The sequence below is a fragment of the Calonectris borealis genome, chromosome 6 (assembly GCF_964195595.1).
Source record: "Calonectris borealis chromosome 6, bCalBor7.hap1.2, whole genome shotgun sequence".
Lineage (NCBI taxonomy): Eukaryota > Metazoa > Chordata > Aves > Procellariiformes > Procellariidae > Calonectris > Calonectris borealis.
Window position 1 is genome coordinate 26456701 of NC_134317.1, and position 21274 is coordinate 26477974.

Consider the following 21274-nt stretch of genomic DNA (forward strand, 5'->3'; position numbering starts at 1 on the left):
TGCAGTACTCCAGAGCAGAGTAGAGGGGGAGAATCACCTCCCTCAACCTGCTGGAAAGCTGCCCGGTAGAAAAGGACCTGGGGGTGCTGGTTGACAGCCAGCAGTACATGAGCCAGCAGTATGCTGAGGTAGCCAAGAAGGCCCTCAACCTGCTGGCCACACTTCTTTTAATGCAGCCCAGGATATGGTTGGCTTTCTGGGCTGCGAGCGCACATTGTTGGCTCATGTCCAGCTTTTTGTCCACCAGTACCCCCAAGTCCTTCTCAGCAGGGCTGCTCTCAATCCCTTCATCCCCCAGCCTGTATTGATACCGGGGGTTGCCCCGACCCAGGTGCAGGACCTTGCACTTGGCCTTGTGGAACCTCATGAGATTCACACAGGCCCACTTCTTGAGCTTGTCCAGGTCCCTCTGGATGGCATCCTGTCCCTCAGGCATGTCGACCGCACCAGATAAACCGTTATTCATATATTTAAACCTCAAAAAAGCTTGAGACTGTATTGTAATATACAACAAGGAAGGAGAAAAGTATTTTTAAGTACTGCACATGCTTTTAAGAACTAACAGCTAATGCTAAAACTCTTCAAGTTATTCTAGAAAATTTACTTATGTGAAGAGAGAAAAGTAGTAGTGGTATTTAACAGATGCTGTACACATACCAGCATATGAAAACAACCGACATAATTTGAAAGCACATTCCTACTTACTGAAAAGGTTTCGTGCTGTTTCTGGTTCACTATCCAAAGGTTCTCCAATACCGTATTTGTTTTGTGCCTTAATACGGAACACATATTCATGGCCTTCCATCAGCTTCGGAACAGTGAATAAGCATTCCTTAGGCTCATTAGTAACGGGTACCCATGTCTTCCTATTTGCTTCTTTTTTCTCTATAACATAGTTCGTAATCTTAGAACCACCATCATCTAATGGAGGAAGCCATGATATTGTCATTTTATCAGCCAAAATGGATTCAAATTTAATAGGTCCCACTGGAGGTCCGGGACGACCTAAAAGATACATTTTTATAAAGAAGAATTAATTCAAATGCTATTAAAATAAAGTATCACATGAATGCTATCAATTTATGCAATGCTAAGAGTTCTTGATATCTACCCAGCACGTTCAGTCTCATCTCCTTTGAAGCAGTTCCCAGATTATTTACAGCTGTTATAGTATATAAGCCTGTATCACTTCTGCGAGACTGTTGAATCAATAAAGTGCAAGTATCTTCACCAACAATCTTGTTGACATGTTGATCATACAGCACTGGTGTTTTGTCATCTGGTTTCTTTGGAGAAGCTTTTAGCCATGTTAATGTGGGGAAGGGTACACCCTTTATCTTGGCCACAATGTTAACATCTGTTCCTTCTTCAGCCTCCATAAATTCTTTGAGTTCAATAGATGGTGGACCTACAAAGAAATGTTGAAAAGATTAACATACAAAAATACTTCATAATTTTAAAATGGAATTTGTATTTACCGGTATCAGTTAGTACTTACATGTCTGGTCTTTGACAACAAGTGGGCCAACAGTGGCTGAAGGCCTACTAGGACCTGCTATATTTACAGCTTTGACCCTGAATTCATATTCTCCACCTTCTATAAGATCCTCAACAGTAAACTTTGTTTCCTCCACATCACGTCTGTTGCATTGCTTCCAAGTCTCTTTCACTTCTCCAGTACGATCCCAGCGGAGACATTCAACATTATAATGTGTAACAGGAGCTCCACCATCATTCTTTGGTGGTTTCCATGTCAAGCTCACTGTGTTCTTGGTTACAAGGCCAATCTTTAGTTTAATAGGTGGATCAGGAGGATCTTCACAAACAAAACAGAAATGTGAATAAATCCACTGTACAGTACTATAGGGTTTTAAAGAATGTGTTTGACTTTGATTTCACTTACGGATTGGATCCCTGGCTGTGGTCCGTTGGATGGTTTCTGCAGGAGGGCCAATACCAAAACGGTTTTCTGCACGTACCCGGAAGAAATACTCTTGGCCAGATATGAGATCAGGTACAACAAAGGAAGTACTTCCACAGTTTGCATTGACTTTAGTCCAGGCCTTCCCATCAATAGTTCTTTTCTCTATAACATAGCCTCTGATTCTATCTCCACCATCATCATCTGGCATCTTCCATGAAAGTTTACAACTACCTCTTGTGATATCACTTACTTTTAGGTCTTTTGGTGGACCTGGGACATCTGTTAAGGTAAAAACACAACAGAAACGATTTTACATAAGTATGTAGAAAAATAAGACTAAACCCTCGTATTTGAATACTTCAATATGTGTAAGCCATACCAAGCACATTGACTCTGATATGCACAGTTTTTTGTCCTGCTTTGTTCTTTGCCGTAATGCTGTATCGCCCGGAATGACTTCTGTTGCACTCAGGGATGATAATCACTGAACGTGTATCTGTTGCTTCCACCTGTGCATTATAGAAAGAAAGAGAAGTTATATATCAACTTTAAATATTTATGTTTGAAAAATGCAACAATACTAAAGTTACAAAAATTGTTTGCTTTACCTGAGCTTCTTCAGGTACGTTATGACCTCCCTCCTATAAGGAGGAAAGGAAAACAAAAGGAAATAATGTAAATATAAAAGGGGATAGGCTTAAATGTCTAGAAACACATGTAGAAAAAAGCTTTTTCTTTTACTAACCTTTGCTGTTGTCTTTGCTTTTCCTTCAAACTCCCAAAATGTTTTTGGAACTGGACGACCCTTGATAATAGCTGGGATTTTAATTGTTGTGCCAGCACGACAAGAGAGGAAATCCTGTGCTCCAATATCAAGGAAGATTTCTGGTTCCTCTGCAAAAATATTTTAATATATAAATTTTAAGAGCTACTGAAACTAAATTTCTGTCAGCACTGAACTAAAACCCCACACAAACATGCAGAATGCATGTTTATGTGAGAAAGTTTGCGTGTGCAAAAAGGAAGCTGGGAAGTATACAAATAGAAAAATTTGTTGTAGTCATTTCTTCATAAAATACACATTATTTCCTTAGTATGACTGTAGGTACTCATCAGTTTTCTAACGGATCCTGCCCTGGTAATGGTGATCATGACACTTTCAAAAATGTGTGTCAATCTTTTGTTACATTTTTGCATAATTGTTTATTCTGTTTTGACTTTGGCTTGCTTGAGCATTCACAGCAGTAGGTGGCATTTAGATATAAATACCTAAATTAGTTCCCAGGACACTTACCTAGAATATCTTGGACAGGTATTTCTGATGTTGCAGGACTTGGTTCTGATTCTCCAGCAGCATTTACAGCTTTCACCCTAAATCGATATTTTCTGAGCTCTTTCAAGTTAGGAATAACACATTCACAAGTAGGAAAGAGTTTGTCTCCTTCATTCACCTTCTTCCAGTCAGTACTACCTTCATCCTGCATTTCAACAATATATCCCTTTATAGGACTACCACCATCCTTTTGTGGAGGCTTCCATGCAAGAGCTACAGATGATTTGGTTTTGTCTTTGACCTCTGGGCAAGATGGTGGACCAGGCACAACTTGTAAAACAAGAGCAAGTAAAAATTACCTGAGAGTTAGTGTCTGCCTATATTTTTCTGAATGGTTTCTAGAAGAAGGCAAGTATTTTCATTTTCTTCTGTCATACATACAATGTATAATCCCAGAACATGCATACTAATTACATATATTACATATATTATTAAGGGATATTTAAGGTACAAGGCATAAAGATTGAACTCTTTAACAATAAAGAAAAACATTAATATAAAAATCTGATTCTGAACTCAAGTTTATTTGGCAATGTTTGCATTGGTGTAATCACAGTTTAAGGTTCATAAAAGAGGTAAAAAAATTAAATTAAAGCTAATTATTTTTAAAATGGTGAAAAGCAAATCAGGAAACTGCTTTGTGTCAATATATTCTTTTTGGTTTAATTAAAACAAAACATTGGATTAATTGTACTAAATTCAATATAAATAATAGTAGCACATTTTGGTTCTGGTGTGATATAGTCTTTAAAAATAGTCATACAATTTATATACTTACATATGGGATCTGCTGCTAAGGCAGGATCTGATGGTTCACTGGGAGGGCCAATTCCAGCAAGATTTTCAGCCATAACTCTAAACTGGTATTCAACACCTTCAGCCAAACGAAGCACATTGTACTCTAGACCTTTTACTGATGGTTTTGTTACTGGAGCCCTGTTAACACGTGACCAGTAGACACCTCCCACCTCTCTCTTCTCCAACCAATAGCCAGTTATTGGGCTGCCACCATTGTTCAAAGGAGGCTCCCAAGTCACTAGCATTGATGATCTGGTGCGATCTAAAATTTTTGGCTTTCCAGGAGGTCCAGGAAGGCCGTAGGGATCCTTAATAACAACTTTTTCTGAGAGGCATTCATCACTTATTCCATATTTGTTTACAGCCCGGACTCTAAACTGATATTTTTCATTTGTTGCAAGATTCCATACCTGAAAAATAAGATTTAAATCAATACTTGGCTACTTTCAGAATAAACTTATTTGAAGTTATGCAATGGTTTTCGCTTTAAATTCTGTCTTGCAATCTCATTACATACCTATGTTTATGTAATACACAGCTGTATGTAATGCCCTAGGGATATTCTTATTTCACATGCATAGGACCAAACATAAATAAAAATGTCATCATGTTTGTTTTTGCAGTTGATAAATCTATGAATGATGCTGGGAAATGGAAAGGAAAATATCTTCTAAACTCAGCTGAGATTAAGTAGCAAAAAAGAACAGTTTCTTTTGTTTTGTCACATGAGAAAAACACACATACATAGATGGGCAATGTTCATCTAGTAATTCTGGAGTCTAAATGGAGAACAAGCACAGGTATCTATGCAAGTAGCAGTTTTCATTAGATGTGTACTATTGTTATTTTTTATGCAGACTAAAGTATGTAATAAAGATATTTTATAAATTACCCCAAATCTTCTCTCAACAGCACTTTTGGAGACTTCTTCCCACTCAGATTTCTTCCTACTAGCATCACGTTTCTCAAGAATGTAATGGGTAATTTCACTACCACCATTATCAAGAGGTGCATCCCATGTTAAATAGCATGATTCTGCTTTAATATCAGAAACAGCAAGATTTCTTGGTGGAGAAGGACGATCTGTTGGAAAGCAATAGAGCATAGAATTACATTAAGAAAAAGGCAAAAGCTTTTTATTAGCTGTCATTTTATTAAAATGTCACATCCTTACCATACACTTCAACATGCACATTGCGAAATGCAGTGCCAAGACGATTGGAAGCTCTCACAGTGTAAGTGCCTTTATCGTCCCTCACTGCTGCAGGCAGGATAAGTTCAGTTTTTGCCTCACTTCTAGATACTTCTTCCTTGGTTATCTTAAGTGCACTGGATGTTTGGTCAATTAAAACTTCATTCTTGTCCCATTCAATCTTTGGCATTGGCAGACCTGTCACATCAGCAGGAATATTAACCGGTTCTCCTGCTTTCACTTTGATAGTATCTCCTCTCACAGCCAAGCGTAATGTAACGGTTGGAGGTACTGAAAACAAGAAGAAAAATGACAGATTGAAGATGGAGATGAAACACAGAAATTGCCTTCCAGTGTTCTGGAGATATTTGTACATATTTCTTTAAAGATGATATACCTTCATCATCTTGTATAACTACATTGAGGGGCAATGATGGTTCACTTTCTCCAATAGCATTGACAGCTTTGACACGGAATTCATACATATGAAGTTCATCAAGTTTTTCAACAAGAAGAGATGTTGTTGGACAGAGCCTTGCATTAACTCTTTCATAGTCTTTTGAATCATGTCTCCTCTTCTCAACAATATATCCTAAGACAGGGCTGCCACCATCACTACGCGGAGGTTTCCAATCAAGCGTAATGGTTGACTTCGTCCTCTCTGTGTACATGAACCTCTCCGGTGCTGTTGGAGGACCTATTAACATAGATAAATCATAATTTAAAAAACATTAAAAAATTAGAGAATTTTTAATCATATAAATACAGCAGCTCTGTTTTTTTAAAGCCATAGATTTTGTATGCAAAGTATCTGAGTATGGTTATGGATAGTATAAAGTTTCTCGTGGATGTGGATAAAAAGGCAACAAGTAGTGTCTCAGTAGACATCAGTATTTTGTTACATAAAGAACCATAGTAGCTTTACAGAACTGATTCAGAGATCTGACTGAAGTAATTAATCTAAGGCAGATGCCTTATCCAGGTAGTAGAAAAGTAAATACACTTTCTGTATAGAAAACAATCCACACAACAATACTTGTTTATTAACCTATAATTAAAAATTGTTTAAAAACCCCATAAAATTACTCATCTTACCTAATGGATCAACTGCAAGAATGGGTCCTATTTCAACAGGTGGACCAGTACCAAATTTGTTCTTGGCACTAACACGGAATTTATATTCTTGCCCTTCAACTAGACCTGTAATATCACATTTAGATCTGTCTGTGTCTACAGCTAGTCTCCATGTATGCATTTTGGCATCCTTCCTTTCAACAATGAAGCCTATGATATCGCTGCCACCATCATCTTCAGGATCAGACCAGTTAAGCAAACACATCTTTCTGTTTGTGACCACTGGCTTTAGGTCAAGGACTGGCCCAGGAACATCTGAAAAACAAAATCAAACAAGTAGGATAAAGCCCAAAGATTATCTCACCAAAAAAAATGCTCAGTTGATTTCAGAAAATATTTTTCTTACCAAATACTTCTACTCTGGTTCCTGCAGATTTGGAACCACTGCTATTGGTAGCAGTAATTACGTATCTTCCATGGTCTTTTCTCAATGCATTCTTAATGGTTAACTCAGATTTTGTGCCAACATTTTCAATAACAACTCGATCTTTGTCTAATTCACCCTCCTCCACAGTCCATGCAATGGTGGGAGTAGGACGCCCTGTCACAGTAGCAGGAATTTTAATAGTTTGCCCAGCCATGATCTGAATGCCTGCTTTGACAGAAACATCCAGCTCAACAGTGGGAGGCTCTGCAGAAGAGAGAGAAACAGTCCATTAGTTCAAGGGAGAGATTAAAAAACACCTTTTAGGCAGCTGGACATTTCTTGAAAATAATACAATTGCAATACCTTTAGGTTCTGCAACTGTTACAGGTTCAGTTTCACCAGGTGGTCCTTCACCAGCTGCATTAAGTGCAGTAACACGGAGTTTATAGTCTGCACCTTCTCTGACTTCTTTAACAGTATACTGTCGAACCTTAATGGGTTTCTCTGTGCAACGTGACCACTCTTTTACTCCCACCAGTTGTTTGTATACATGGTAACCAGTGATATCTCCACCGCCATTATATACAGGAGGTTCCCATTCTAACTCAATAGAAGTTGAGCTTGTATCAGCAACCCTTGGAATCGGTGGACCAGGTGGCACTATAAATAAATAGGTGTAAATGAAAGTTAAAGGCTATGAATCCTATTCTGTCACCCATCTGCTATTAGCTTCTGCTAAGCTACTTACTTATTGGGTCCTGCGCAGTTTTTGGATCTGATGGTGGACTAAATTTACCAGGGCCAGCTGCATTTTCAGCACATACTCTAAAGACGTAGGTTAATCCTTCCAATAGTCCTTCAACTTTTATTTCCAGGGCATTCACAAGGTTCCTGTTGACCCGAGCCCAATGAGTACTATTAATTTCACGTTTTTCAATCCAATATCCTATGATCGGGCTGCCATTGTCTTTTGGTTCATTCCATTTAACCACCATACTGTTGCTGGTAACATCTTGCACATCAGGCTTATTAGGTGGATCTGGTGGAGCTGAAAAAAAGGATTGCAATTTTGTCATCATTGCTGTCTTCTTCAGAGCTCACTCAAAGCTAAGAGAGAACTAAGATATGAGAAATGACTAATTTTAAGTCATTTCATAGTTCTTCTACTCTCTTTCTTAGAAACTTTGATTCCTAACTGCAATCAGTAATCAAACTTGCAGTGTTTCTTTCTTTTGGTAAGAATATTAGTCTATTGAACACAGAGAATGTCACTATTCAGAAGTTAAGTGTTTTAAGTGTAAAGTTTTATGACAATGATTGTCATTCTTATTTCTCTACTATTGAAATTAGAATGTTTTCAGTATTTCCCTTTATTTCAATGGTTTAAAATGTGCAATAAATAATAATTACATTGCTCAAGTTTCTTCACGTAGAGGAAGCTGAGTGTTCTAAGAGTCTGTGTAGTTTTACACCGGTTTTCTGAAAAGGTTTTGTTTCAAAATGAAAACTTACAGAAAGGATCTTTCGCTGTCATTGGTTTTGAAACACATGGTGGCCCTGATCCAACTCTATTTTCAGCAAATACACGGAAGAGATATTCTTTTCCTTCAATCAGTTTTGTTACATGGAATTTGCAATGCCTGAGTGTTGAGCTGACAGTGACCCAGCCCATTTCAGCTTTTGTATTGTCTTTCTTTTCCAGTACATAGTTTAGGATTTCACTTCCACCATCATCAAGGGGAGGCTCCCACTTGCAAATGACTGAATTTTTCCTCACATCTTCAAATACAAAGTTGACTGGAGGCCCTGGTGTATCTGTTAGTAAAGCAAGAAAAATGATGAGTACTCGTCTTGTGCACTTCTTACCCAATACTCTGAACAACTAGGTGTTTTTGATGACATTCATTACATACCTAACACATTGACTTCACATGAGGCTTTTGCAACACCATGATCATTTTCCACTTTAATTGTAAATGTGCCATGGTCAGCTCTGATGGAGTCACGAACTGATAGTACAGACTCTCCTTCTTTATGGTTGTCAATACTCATACGTTCTGGCAGTGAAAGCTGGAAAGGTTCCTCTTCTTCAGCTTCACCCTTCTTCTTCCTTGTATATGTTGTTACTCTCTTTTTGATTTCCTCTGGTCTGACAACTTCATCATTCCTCAGCCAAATGATAGATGGATAAGGTGACCCTGAAATATGTGCCTCAAGTATGATCTCATCACCTCTCTTCACCTCAAGACCAGACTGTAGTTTTGCAGCAAGGAAGACTTTTGGAGCCTCTGTAATAACACAGAATGATAAATGGAGAGTAGAACCTTCCAATATGTTTGAGGATGTATGGCAATTACTACAAAGAATCAAATGAGCAATTCATACCAATAGGATCCACAGCTTTCACAAAAGGAGTAATCCGAGAAGGCTCACTGATGCCAGCAGCATTCTCAGCACGAACACGAAACTGATATTCCTTTCCTTCCTCAAGACCTTTCACTGGGTAAGTTAATAGAGGTACCAGATAGTCATTGCATCTCTCCCACCTATCCTTGCCTTTAGCGAGCTTTTCTATTATATAGCCCATAATCTTGCTTCCACCATCAAACAGCGGTGGTTTCCATGTAAGTGTTACTGATTTTGATGTTGGATTATGGACCTCAAGGTCAACAGGAGGATCTGGAGGCTCTGTGGAAGAGTAGCAAAAGAGGGATCATATGAGAAAAGAAAGTATGAAGATTTAGTTAAAATTCAGTTTGCTAGATTATTTAGTAGTAAAAAAACCTTACGTTTCGGGTCTTCTGCAATGATTGGGTTTCTTAGTTCAAGATATTCACCTCCTCCAATCTTATTGACAGCTTTAACACGGAAGTAATATTCACTGTTTGGGATAAGATCTTTGACTTGCCATGAAAGCTTATTTTCACCAGACATGACTGGGATATATGTTCTACGACCAGCTTCTCTGCGTTCCAGAACATAATGCAGAATAGGAGTACCACCATCAAAGTCTGGAGGTTCCCAGGATACTTTGCAAGAATTCTTAGTTACTTCGCTTGCCTTAATGTCTTTACACTGTCCAGGTGGACCTGTTTTAAATAAGAATAATAATAGAATTAGTTAACTAAGTAGATGGGAAACTGTATTCCTACAAATATAAAATTATATTGCATTTCCTTGCTTTGCAGAGAGCAGACCAAAACCACAAATGTTGGCTACACAACATATATATCAATTTATATTCCTAAAGGTGAAAATATTCAGAATTCTTATAGGATTTTTTACATTTATATGATGACTATTCATGATAATTGGGCTTTGAGCAGCCAATGATTAGTTGGAGCAACTTGGGGTAAAGTGGTTTTTTTGTGGATTTTGTAACATTAATGCCTTTATGGCAATCTACATGTGTCTGAGTTGAAGTGATTCCTCCACATGGCAGAAAAGGGATTTTTCTAGTCCTTTCTTCTGTCAGCTGCAGGGCTCAAGTAAGGATAAGTATCTCTCTCAGAATTGAAAAAGCCTAGTTACCTATGACTTTGACGTTGACTGAGCCAGTTGTTGATGCCAGCTTGTTCTCCAATGTGATAGTATAAACACCAGCATCAGCATGAACACTGTCTATGACTTCGAGCAATGCAGAGGTGTAGTCACTCTTCATTGTTGTTCTGTCACCAGCTTTCAACTCTTTGCCATCTTTGTGCCATGTTATAGTTGGGGATGGAACAGCTCTGAAGGGTATAGGGATACTTAATTTCTGTCCTTTCACAACAACAATGTCGCGAGTTTTTAGATCAATGGTTGGATTACCTGTAAAAGTAAGTATAATATTACTAGAAAGTTGCCAAACACCATTCTTTTTTCAGTTATGTGAATCCGAAAAAAAAAAAGCATCTATTCTTACAGTCTGGGTCCTTGGCAACAACTTTTTCTGAGATGTCTGATGGCTCACTAGCTCCAACAGCATTGACAGCTCTGACTCTCAGCACATATTCCTTGTCTGGAACAACACCTTCCTCCACTTTACATTTTAGATCTTTTATTGGACGAGAATTGATTCGCATCCATTTTTCTGTTCCTGCTTCGCACATCTCAACATTATACCCAATAATAGGACTTCCACCGTTCTTCTCAGGTGGTTTCCATGCAATGCAAATGTGCTTTCGACCTGCATCTGTGACATGTAAATCCTGAGGAGGTGAAGGAGGGCCTGTAGAAATGGAAAAGAATTGTGTCATTTTTTCTCCCAGATATCTGTTTTACACAGTACACTGCTTCCATAATCCATACACTGAATATTATACTACTACTTACTTGTTGGATCTTCAATATGAATGAGGTCGGTTGGTTCACTGGGATGACCACAGCCAGCTTCATTTTCTGCACGAACCTGGAACTGTACATCTGTGCCTTCAATGACATCAGTCACTCTGAAATTGCAATCTGGACCAGCTGTCTTGCCAGCTTTTACCCAGCGAGTTGCTAGTTTTTCTTTCTTTTCAATAACATATCTGAATAAATTGGGGAAAATACTATCAGGCACTTGACATATGAACACTTCAGGCTTCTTACTCAATAAAATAGATTAAGAGAAATCAGAATAGTTTGGCCAATGGAAAAGTAGAGAGAGACATGGGTGACAGATTCAATGCAATTTACTTCACAAATCAGCCACTTAATCCTCGTAGTCCTGGTAGGTCTTGGACGTAATGGGGCTGATGTTACTGACAGGCCCAATTCTGAAAACCAGTTCCTGAACTCCTGCTGTGTTCTCAGGTTTTAGAGAGCTGCAGTGGTAAAAGAACCTCCAAACTATACTTGTATCATTGCTAGTTTGAATCTCAGTGGTTAGTCCACTGAGAATATTTGTAGATATTATCTGTGAGTTACTCAGCTGTCAAAATTCTGCCTATGATAGGCTGTGGGAAAGTAATGCGAATTAAGCGACACGTTGCTTCAGGCAGATCTCTGTAGTTGTCAGTTTGTTGGGAAGGAGAGAAAGAGTGAAAATATAAAGAGGAAAAATCTAACTGGCATTCAAGGTGAATTTCAGAGGACAGATACTTTAGAAACCAAAGAAAAGGACAAGTTAGAAGCAACCCAAAGGAGTAAAACAGTCTGTTTGAAAAGTGTAATAAAGAAGAGAATGAACAGAAAAGAGATGAGGCTTCATCTTAGCTAAGTGCATACAGTTTGAATGAGAAACTTAGGCAGAAGGAAAATGTAATTATATTACTTGGTAGACGGGTCTAAGTGGCTACAGCTCTGGAAGAACTGGAGACTATGGCTGCATTAATTTTTTTTTGATTTTATATACAGTTCAATTTAATCTGATTTGATTAGATGCTGTTTTAAGGATGTTGACACACATTGATTGTTCATACACATTAGGTTATTCATGTATGTACAATTTCCACATTTTAAAATCAAACCCTTAATTGCTTTGACCACATGGCTTCGCTTTTACATCCATCCACCTCTTTTTCATATAAAATGTGTCCATTTAAAATGTAAACATTTTGGGAGGAATGTCTTCATTCATGACATTCATCTTCATCTACAGGAAACACTACACAAACTTTAAATGACTTTACCTTTGAATCGGTCTGCCACCATCATTCTTAGGTGGTTCCCATTTCAAATCAACATGACCTTTTGTCACTTCAACTATTGTAAGAGCATATGGAGGCCCAGGGGTTGCTAAAGAAAAAATACACACATTAGAAGAACAGGAATCCATTACATGTGAGCTGTTCCTACTGATCACTAAGCAAATCTGAAACTTACTGAAAGTATCTTTAGCAAGCACTGAATCTTCAATTTCACAATAGTCACTCTGTCCAATGGCATTTTCAGCAGCCACACGGAACACATACAATGAGCCTTCAGTCAGTGGGCTCACTGTGTACTTGGTATCTTTCACTGTTGTATCAACTGTCTGCCATCCTTTTCGTCTTACATCTCTCTTTTCAACAATGTAGTTGGTAATTGGGGAGCCCCCATCTTTTTCTGGTACTGTCCATTTAAGGTCTGCTGTGTTTTTAGTAATATTAATAACCTCAAGCCACCGAGGTGGTGAAGGAGGATCTGTAAAACAGAAAAAGAAGGTAAAAGAGGTCAGTGTATTTCCCATCAAAGATCTTGGAGAACAGGGAATACACCAAAACTATTAAAACTTTGTATTTTCTTAGCTGAAGCAGGGCAGGTTCTAATATTCCATAAGCCTTCCAAGTGTTCACTTGGTACCTACAGACACAGGCAGACATGGGGCTTTTTTAAAGACAGAAACAGTGTGTTTGCTGTAGCAGCACGTTCTGAAACAATACTCACAGAGCCTCTCCTTGCACAGCACAGGGTCACTGGGTTCACTGGGCTCACTCTCACCAGCCTTGTTCACAGCTCTCACACGGAATGAATATTCTTGTTTCTCCATAAGCCCTTTGAGGAAGTGTTCAGTTGTGGGAACTCCTTCAGCCACTCTCACCCACTCGTCTGTTCCAGTCTTTAATAGTTCAATGACATAAGATTCGATCTTTGCCCCTCCATCATGTTCTGGCTTTGTCCAGTTCAGGAACAATGATGTCTTGCCAACATCTTTCACAGTTGGTTTTCCAGGAGGCCATGGTGGATCTAGACAGGAGTCCAATATTAATTACATGACTGAAAACAAAGAATTTTTTTGTTGTTGTTAAATTAAACCATTAGAAATGTGTTTATTATACCAATTGGGTCTTTCACTAAGATTGGCTCTGTTTCCTTGCTTGGTTTTCCCAGTCCTGCAAGATTCTCTGCCAAGACACGGAACTTATATTTCTTCTTATTTGTAAGACCTTTAACTCTGGAAATAAAAATTAAGTTTGATTAAACCAAATCTACACATTAACTCATGCCTAAAACATTATTCTCTCTACTCTTCATACTACAGTTTACTTGGAAAATCTGAAAATACCCAAATTACTGCTAATGATGTTTTATGAAGTGGTGAACATACAAAATAGGTCAACAATACTGTCAACAATAAAATGGTGCACCATGACACAGAAGCCAATGTTTTGAGAGCCATCTTGCATTTTTGCATGTTCCATGGTTGTTAGTTGAGTATCAGGAGAAAAAAATCCCAGGGTTTTGGCAAACTGATACTTGAGATGGCTATGTCTGCTATTTTAGAATGCCATATGAATAATCACATAGCATAGAAATTATTAAGCATAACATTTTTTAAAAAAAGGAGATGATTCACTCTTCTGTAAAGACATTCTCCTTTAAAACTAATTATCAAAAAAAGTATGCCACCAGATGTTAGTTGGATGTAAACTTATGGAAGCAAGGAAAAAAGAGTAAGAACAATGTAAAACTTGTTTAAAAGGCTACTGTTACATTTTTATGTCTCTGTGGCGTATTTCAGACTAAATTGACTATCGTCTTACTTGAATGTTGTATCTTTCACTGGCATTTTATTGCATTTTATCCATTTATCTTGCTCAGGATCATATCTTTCAACCCAGTAGCCAGTTATAGGGCTGCCACCATCTTCATCTGGTTCATTCCATGTTAAGGTGACTGAATCTTTAGTGACCTCTGTAGGCTTGAGACCTGTTGGAGGGCCTGGTGGATCTGTATAAATTAATAAATAAAAACCAAAAAACAGAAAAACAAAACCATTATAAATATGGTTTTTTTTTTCTGTTAAAATATTGTAAAAATTTAACATTAATTTAATTAACTAACCAAATGAATATTTTGCAATGATGGGGTTACACTGTGCTGGCTCCCCAATACCATACATGTTCTCGGCACTGACTCGGAACACATATTCTTTATGAGGAGTTAAATTGGTAGCTCTGAATTTGGTATCCTTAATAGTTGATGACAATTTGTGCCATATTTCACTGTCTGTAGCTCTTTTCTCAAGGACATAGTTGGTAATTTTAGAACCCCCATCGTCTCGTGGAGGATTCCACGTCAGAAGGCAGGATTCATTTGTGATTTCTGATACATCAAATGCAGCTGGTGGACCAGGTTTATCTGTAGAGGACAAGACGTGAATGTTAATCTTCTGCTTGCATACCTCAGTACATTACTAATGATTTTTATAAACAACATAAAATACATGCATACCAAGAACATTAACTTCAACGACAGCAGTAGCACGTCCACTGGAATTTACGGCTTCTATAATATAGGTTCCACTGTCGCTCCTCTTGCTGTCTGTAATAGTGACTGTAGAATGATTAGGTTTGGTTTCAATGGTGATTCTGTTGTCAGGTATCAAAATTTTGTCAGCCTTGGTCCAAGTAATCTGGGGCTCAGGCTTTCCAATTACTTTAGCTGGCAGCTCAATTTTAGTTCCAGCTTTCACAGTAAGTCCAGCGAGAAGCTTCACATCTAAGAAAATTTCTGGAGCCTCTGATTTAGGAGAGAATAAAAACGTTGTTATTTAAGAAACAGTATTTCAGACACTAGTAAAAATAAAGCAGTTATTGTAATTTGGTGATTGAAATAATTACCTTTTGCATCAATGGCCTGAATATCATCTGTTGGCTTACTTGGCTTGCTAGCTCCTATTCTGTTCAAAGCCTTAACCCGATATGCATACCACTCTCCTTCCTTGAGTTTTGTTACTTCCATTCTGTTTGTTAAAAAAAAAAAAAAATCCAGATATTTAAAGTGGTGAGGATGGCTCAGCTAGTTGAAAGGATATACCTTCTGATGTTAAATTACTTACTTTGTTTCAACAACAGGCTCCCCACATGCCTCCCACTTGTCTGTGCCACGTTGGGATTTTTCTACCAGATAACCCTTAATGCGGGCACCACCATCATATTTGGGAGGCTCCCATGTTAGGAAGATTCCTTTTGACGTTGGATTTCTCCATTTAACGTTCTCTGGTGGATCGGGCACCGCTATTAAAAATCAAAAACATACGGGGTCTTAGAAACCAGTCTAAGGAAGATATTTTTTTACATCTTATTTTGAAGAAAATCAACAAGATCTCAGAAACAGAAAATCAGCAACAATGTGAAACAGCTGACTCACTTGCTGGTGCTGACATATTTACAGGTTCATCTATATACGCAGGTTCTCCTGGGCCACATTTATTGCATGCAGAAACTCTAAATAAATATTCTTTTCCTTGGATGAGGTCAGGTACAGTGAACTCTTGGTCAACAACATGATCCATAACCTAAAGAGAAGGAAGGCTCCAATGTGTTTCTAAAATTTATTTCCAAAGAGCAATTACCAAAATAAGACAAAAAGTTCAGTAGCACATGTGGAAACAATATAGCAAATAGAAATTGAAATGAGAAAGAATGAACTTACTTTGTTCCATGTTTTCCTGCTTACTTCACGTTTTTCAATTATGTAGCCAGTAACCGGACTTCCACCATCATCTTCTGGAGGTTCCCATGACAGCTGTACTGTGTTCTTGATTATGTCTAAAACTTTCAGTTCTCTTGGTGCGCTTGGACGAGCTAGAAATCACAGAAATTGCATTAATTATTTTGTAATCGGAGTTTGACAGATGATCTCTATGTAATCTATCTGCCAGAAGACTTACTCTTTTTAGTCATTCTTCCTTAAACAGCAAAGTTGGATATTGAAAACCAGAAAAAGGTTTTTAGTTATATTTTAAATATACTTGGTTTACTGCAAGTTGTGTGATTCCACATTATTAACCTAATTAGATTTTAGCAAGACAAATATGGAATGTTATTGCTAGAATATATACATGACCACTTACCAATGACATTAACATTAATTTCTCCTGAAACAGATGACACAGGGTTTTCTAATGTTAAGGAATAAATTCCCTTGTCTGGACGTTCACTTGGAGTAATTACAAGTTCTGCAAAGGAGGCAGTGGTCTTCATTGTTACACGATCACCCTCTTCCAAGACTTGGTCACCAAAAGACCATGTGGCAGTTGGCACAGGGTAGCCAGTGATAGGAACACGGATCTTGATTGGCTCTGGAACAATAACTTCCAGCCCATCTTTAAATGCACTTAGGTCCATTGTAGGTCCAACTGGAAAAAGTGGAAAATGGATTCGCTGAAATATTTTCAGATGTTCTGAATATGGCTAATGATAGCTGTGTTGAGAGGCTGATTCTGAGTGTGTCTCAGCCTGCAGGTTGGAGCTGTCTAGGCCTAGCTGTGGCTTATCACTCCCTATCTCTCCTGGCTAAATGTTTTTTAGAAATATGTGAGATGATAAGGCAGTTTAGCATTATCAAGTGGGAAATCTAATTTACCCTGTAATATAAATGTTTTGTATTGTTTCAATTTTATTTTTCTTATCTTCTCTACCTTTCTCTCCTTCTGTTACCTCCCACAAAACTAGGTCAGGAGACAAAAGGTCATGCCTTGCTCTTCAGGCAACCTAATAGGTCTCTACCTAATAGTACAGCTAATTATCTGCAGAATTCATAACGGAGGAGAAATAGCTCAGAATCTCAAAGGTCTAAGGCTCTCTATACTAGTTGGCATCACGGTTATCTGGTGAAAAATATACATATTACCCACAAGATGCATTTTAATTGTGTGTCTTATCTGATTAATTATCTTTAATAAATAGCATATGGCTTACCAAAAGTATCATCTGCAGTTAATGGCCCAATAGCCTCCGCTGGGTCAGACACACCAGCTGCATTTTCTGCTGAGACTCTGTAGTAGTAACTGGATCCTGGTTTCAATCCAGTTACCTAAGAAGCACAAATAATCATTCAGTGACTCATATTAAAGATGATATACACATTTTGAGTACTTTGTTGATGAACAGAACATCTTACCTTAAAAGTAAGAGCAGGTACTAGTTTTGGGTTACAGCGAATCCACTTGTCTGTTCCTTCTTCTTGCCTTTCAACAATATACCCTAAGACTGGACTTCCTCCATCTTTGAGAGGAGGTTCCCATGTGAGCTGCACTGATGACTTAGTTTGGTCTGAATGATCAAGGTTAATGGGAGGACTTGGTCTCTCTGAAAATAATTTGAGAGAAATGCATTTTCGCAACTGATAAAGGAATATGGTTCTGCATATCAGCTATCTATACCTTAAAGTACTCTTTTTAAAGCCTTTGCATAGATTTTTCAAGCCTTTGCATAGCTTTTTCTAAACCAGTTTTTGAAATTGAGGTTGGATCCTAATTTCAGAGGAAAAATATTTGGAGTTGTTACTGAACAAAATGGTAGCAAGGTATTTCTAATATGTTTGAAGGACAAAAGTAGAAAAAAATCTAGCTGTACATGGTAGTTGTAGCACACGTTTCTCAATTGAACTTTCCTGCACACATAATACATAAACAGCCAAAATGTCCCTGTCTCATAATGCAATCACAATCAGTGCTTGCATACTTACCGATTGGGTCCATAATTTTTACTGCACGTGTAGCAGGACTTGGTTTGCCAACTCCAACCATGTTTTGAGCTCTTACTCTGAAGAAATATTCTTCATTTTCCACAACATCAGTAAGGACAGCTGACAATTCATCAGCTGCAGTGGTCATAGTTGGCTCCCATTTGATGGAAGCTCTGTTACGGAGTTCAATAACATAGCCAGTAATTGGAGATCCTCCGTCATACTCAGGTGGTTCCCAGGTAAGTGTAGCTCCAAACCTGTTCACATCAGTAACTTCTACATTTTGAGGAGGACCAGGAACTTCTGTATTTTATTTTAGGGCGAAAAAGGAAAAACAAGGTATGTGTTTTTTACCTATTGTTAGAGTTTGTATTGCTTTTCTTACACTGTCATCAAACACTGAGTTTTTCATAACTTCTGCTCACCGAATTTGCTCTTAGCTTCCACAGGTCTCTCTGTTTCCACCGGCTCACCAATGCCCACTCTGTTCCGTGCACTAACACGGAAGAGGTACTCAACTCCTCCTTTTTGAAGTCCAGTAACAGTGTATTCACAATTTTCAGCACGATCAGTGGCCATAATCCAGGTCTTACGCTTGATATCACGTCTTTCAACGACATAGCCTATTATTTTACTTCCACCATCACTTTCTGGTTCTTGCCAGGTGAGCCCAACTTCACCATCATAAGTTTCAGTGACTTCCAAGTTTCTAACTGGACCTGGAACATCTAACAAAGATATGACAATATTTTAGGGCATTGCATCTTTTTTTTTTTTTTCCCTCTGGCTTAAATAAATGTAAGCAAGGTTTTAATAATGGGAGTACTTACCAATGACCTCTACATTGATGAATGCTTCTGCCTGGCCATGTTTGTTTCGAAGTACAACCTTGTACCTTCCCTTATCTGATTTCTTTGCTTCATAAATTTTGAAGGTAGTGCAGTCAGTTGTTGTATCAACAGTTGTTGTGGGCAGACTTTCTTCCCCTTTCAACCATTCAGCTTCTGCTCTTGGGTAGGCGTCATATGGAACAGTCATAGTTAAAGGCTTCCCAACATCAACCACAAGGTTTTGATCACCAGTCTTGATTCTTGGTGCAGCTAAGGAAGATCAACATGACAAGTAAGTACTTACATATAAAAAAAAAAGTGATATATTTGTGTAGTCAGCAAAGAAGCTAACATAGAATAGTAAAAGAAGCTGTTGTGTGAATTCTAAGCAAATCCTTCATATACTCATTGGATTGCTCCCGAGAAAGAAACTCAGGCTGGTTGGCATGTACTGTGTCCTCCTATAAAATCGGGGAAGAAGGAATTGCTTTTTGAGCATTAATTTAATGTATTTTATTGGTCTGATCCTGTAAAATAGACAAATTAGGAATTAAATGTCTTATATGACTGAATTGAGTAGGCCAAATAATTTTCATGTTTTAGATCTGCAGTGACCTAATGAAAAGGTTCTGTGTCCTTTAAGCTCAATTCACACTCGTTGGTATAGACACTGAAAAGTGACCTGTATTTTCCTCAACAGTTGGATCAGTGTGGTATAACAAAAAATGTTTGTGGCCTGAATTATAATTCATACAGTTTAACAGACTTGCACTTGTCTCAGCTTGATTATGAATTCATTTTAATTCAACTCTTTGAAAGAACAAAAATAAATTTAGTTAAATAGTTAATTCACTAATCTAAGATTTTATAAAAGAAACACAAAGCAAGCAACTTACCAGCTAATTCAAGCTTAGCTCTAGCTTCCTTATCTTTGGCAATAAATCTGTATTCCCCTTGGTCACGGGGCTTTATGTCGCACACCTGCAGCCTGTGGACCTTTCCTTCACTCATCATCTGATGTTTGTCACCTTGGACGATAATCATGTTGTTTCTCAACCACTTGACCTCCACACCATCTTTGTTCAACTCAGCCATGAAGATAACATCTGCACCAGGAGCTTCATAAATATCTTGTGGTGGTCGGATGATCTCAACAGGGATTTCTGAAATAAATATAAATTCATTTGGTGTTATTTGTGTATTCTTTCTATTATTACTAAATAATGAAGAAATAAATCCTATTCAGTTTTACTCATACCTTCCACAAAAAGTCTTGCCCTAGATTTCCTGTCATCCACTCCACAGGAATATTCACACTCATCATCTAGTCTACAGTCTTTTATGATTAATCTGTGCAGATTTCCATCCTTTTCAAACTGGTACCTTTATGGAGGAGAAAAAAAAAAAGCAGTATTTTAATTTCCAGACAAAGCAACAAAGCAAAACAAGCATGTTTAGCATATTAACAAGCATAATAAAATGTACATACTTTTTGCCTTCTTTGATTTCTCTTCCATTTCTGTACCATCTTACACTGGCTTTCTCTTTGGAAAGCTGGCACGTAAAGACAGCATCATCAAATTCAGTGACGGTCTGGTCCCGGAGATGTTCAATGAAGTCTGCTGGTGCTTCTGTGATGAGAAGTTCTGCAACAGATTTGTCTTGTCCAGCTGTAACAGTGTATTCACCTTCATCTATAAACCCACAGTCTTTAATGATGAGTGAGTGTTTGTATTTATCGATTTTGTACAAAATGCGCTTGTTGAACGTGATCTCTTCACCATTTTTTGTCCATTTGAGGGTTGCATTGAGGCGATTGACTTTGCACCAGAATGTGACAGTTTTCTTTTCCATGGTCTCAATGTCTTCAAGAGGCTCAATAATTCTGAGATCCTCTTCTGTTAAGACAAAAAACCCAAATTGATTAATTTAATCATGATCCTCATGATCCTGATGTGAAATTGAATGTAAGATGATGAAATAAATTTAAAACAGTGCAAGTTATTTACCTAATACTGTTAAGGCAGCAGAGCTTTTGACGTGTTCGCCTCTCTGGTTTGACAGTGAGATGGTATAGGTAGCTTGATCTTTCAACTGGGCATCTCTGATTCTGAGAGTGTAAACTAAACCCTTCTGGACAATAATGTATTTTGCACTATCAAATATTGCCTCATCATTTTTGTACCACTTCTCTTTGGCACCTTCTTTATTCACTTCACAGTTGAAGATAATTTCTTGACCCTCATTAACTTCTTGGTCCTTAAGGGGAGTTATAATCCTGAGTTTTTCTGAAATTGAGAAAATGGAAGAAAAAGGACATCATGTAGTACAAGGAATG

At 37.9% G+C, this 21274-nt stretch overlaps 1 protein-coding gene across 1 annotated transcript in view; it reads right to left on the bottom strand.

Moving 5' to 3' along the window:
* The window catches only part of TTN (titin), a 246608-nt gene that overhangs the window by 68670 nt on the left and 156664 nt on the right, over positions 1–21274 (bottom strand). Inside the window, exons 211-254 of the mRNA XM_075153897.1 lie at positions 20946–21224; positions 20426–20834; positions 20195–20319; positions 19833–20099; positions 18937–19206; positions 18532–18834; positions 18107–18409; positions 17540–17727; positions 17338–17452; positions 16491–16775; positions 16070–16221; positions 15785–15932; positions 15474–15651; positions 15256–15377; positions 14867–15154; positions 14477–14773; positions 14176–14362; positions 13471–13586; positions 13079–13378; positions 12536–12835; positions 12343–12448; positions 11063–11259; positions 10653–10958; positions 10280–10558; positions 9538–9837; positions 9134–9436; positions 8662–9036; positions 8261–8563; positions 7497–7796; positions 7112–7408; positions 6728–7012; positions 6343–6636; positions 5645–5944; positions 5230–5538; positions 4948–5138; positions 4036–4465; positions 3219–3527; positions 2670–2818; positions 2533–2565; positions 2304–2433; positions 1904–2203; positions 1499–1816; positions 1112–1408; positions 706–1005 (exon numbers count right to left, since the gene is read on the bottom strand). Of these exons, the coding sequence (XP_075009998.1) occupies positions 706–1005; positions 1112–1408; positions 1499–1816; positions 1904–2203; positions 2304–2433; positions 2533–2565; positions 2670–2818; positions 3219–3527; positions 4036–4465; positions 4948–5138; positions 5230–5538; positions 5645–5944; positions 6343–6636; positions 6728–7012; positions 7112–7408; positions 7497–7796; positions 8261–8563; positions 8662–9036; positions 9134–9436; positions 9538–9837; positions 10280–10558; positions 10653–10958; positions 11063–11259; positions 12343–12448; positions 12536–12835; positions 13079–13378; positions 13471–13586; positions 14176–14362; positions 14477–14773; positions 14867–15154; positions 15256–15377; positions 15474–15651; positions 15785–15932; positions 16070–16221; positions 16491–16775; positions 17338–17452; positions 17540–17727; positions 18107–18409; positions 18532–18834; positions 18937–19206; positions 19833–20099; positions 20195–20319; positions 20426–20834; positions 20946–21224 (11043 nt within the window). The remainder of the gene's footprint in view (positions 1–705; positions 1006–1111; positions 1409–1498; positions 1817–1903; positions 2204–2303; positions 2434–2532; positions 2566–2669; positions 2819–3218; positions 3528–4035; positions 4466–4947; positions 5139–5229; positions 5539–5644; positions 5945–6342; positions 6637–6727; positions 7013–7111; positions 7409–7496; positions 7797–8260; positions 8564–8661; positions 9037–9133; positions 9437–9537; positions 9838–10279; positions 10559–10652; positions 10959–11062; positions 11260–12342; positions 12449–12535; positions 12836–13078; positions 13379–13470; positions 13587–14175; positions 14363–14476; positions 14774–14866; positions 15155–15255; positions 15378–15473; positions 15652–15784; positions 15933–16069; positions 16222–16490; positions 16776–17337; positions 17453–17539; positions 17728–18106; positions 18410–18531; positions 18835–18936; positions 19207–19832; positions 20100–20194; positions 20320–20425; positions 20835–20945; positions 21225–21274) is intronic.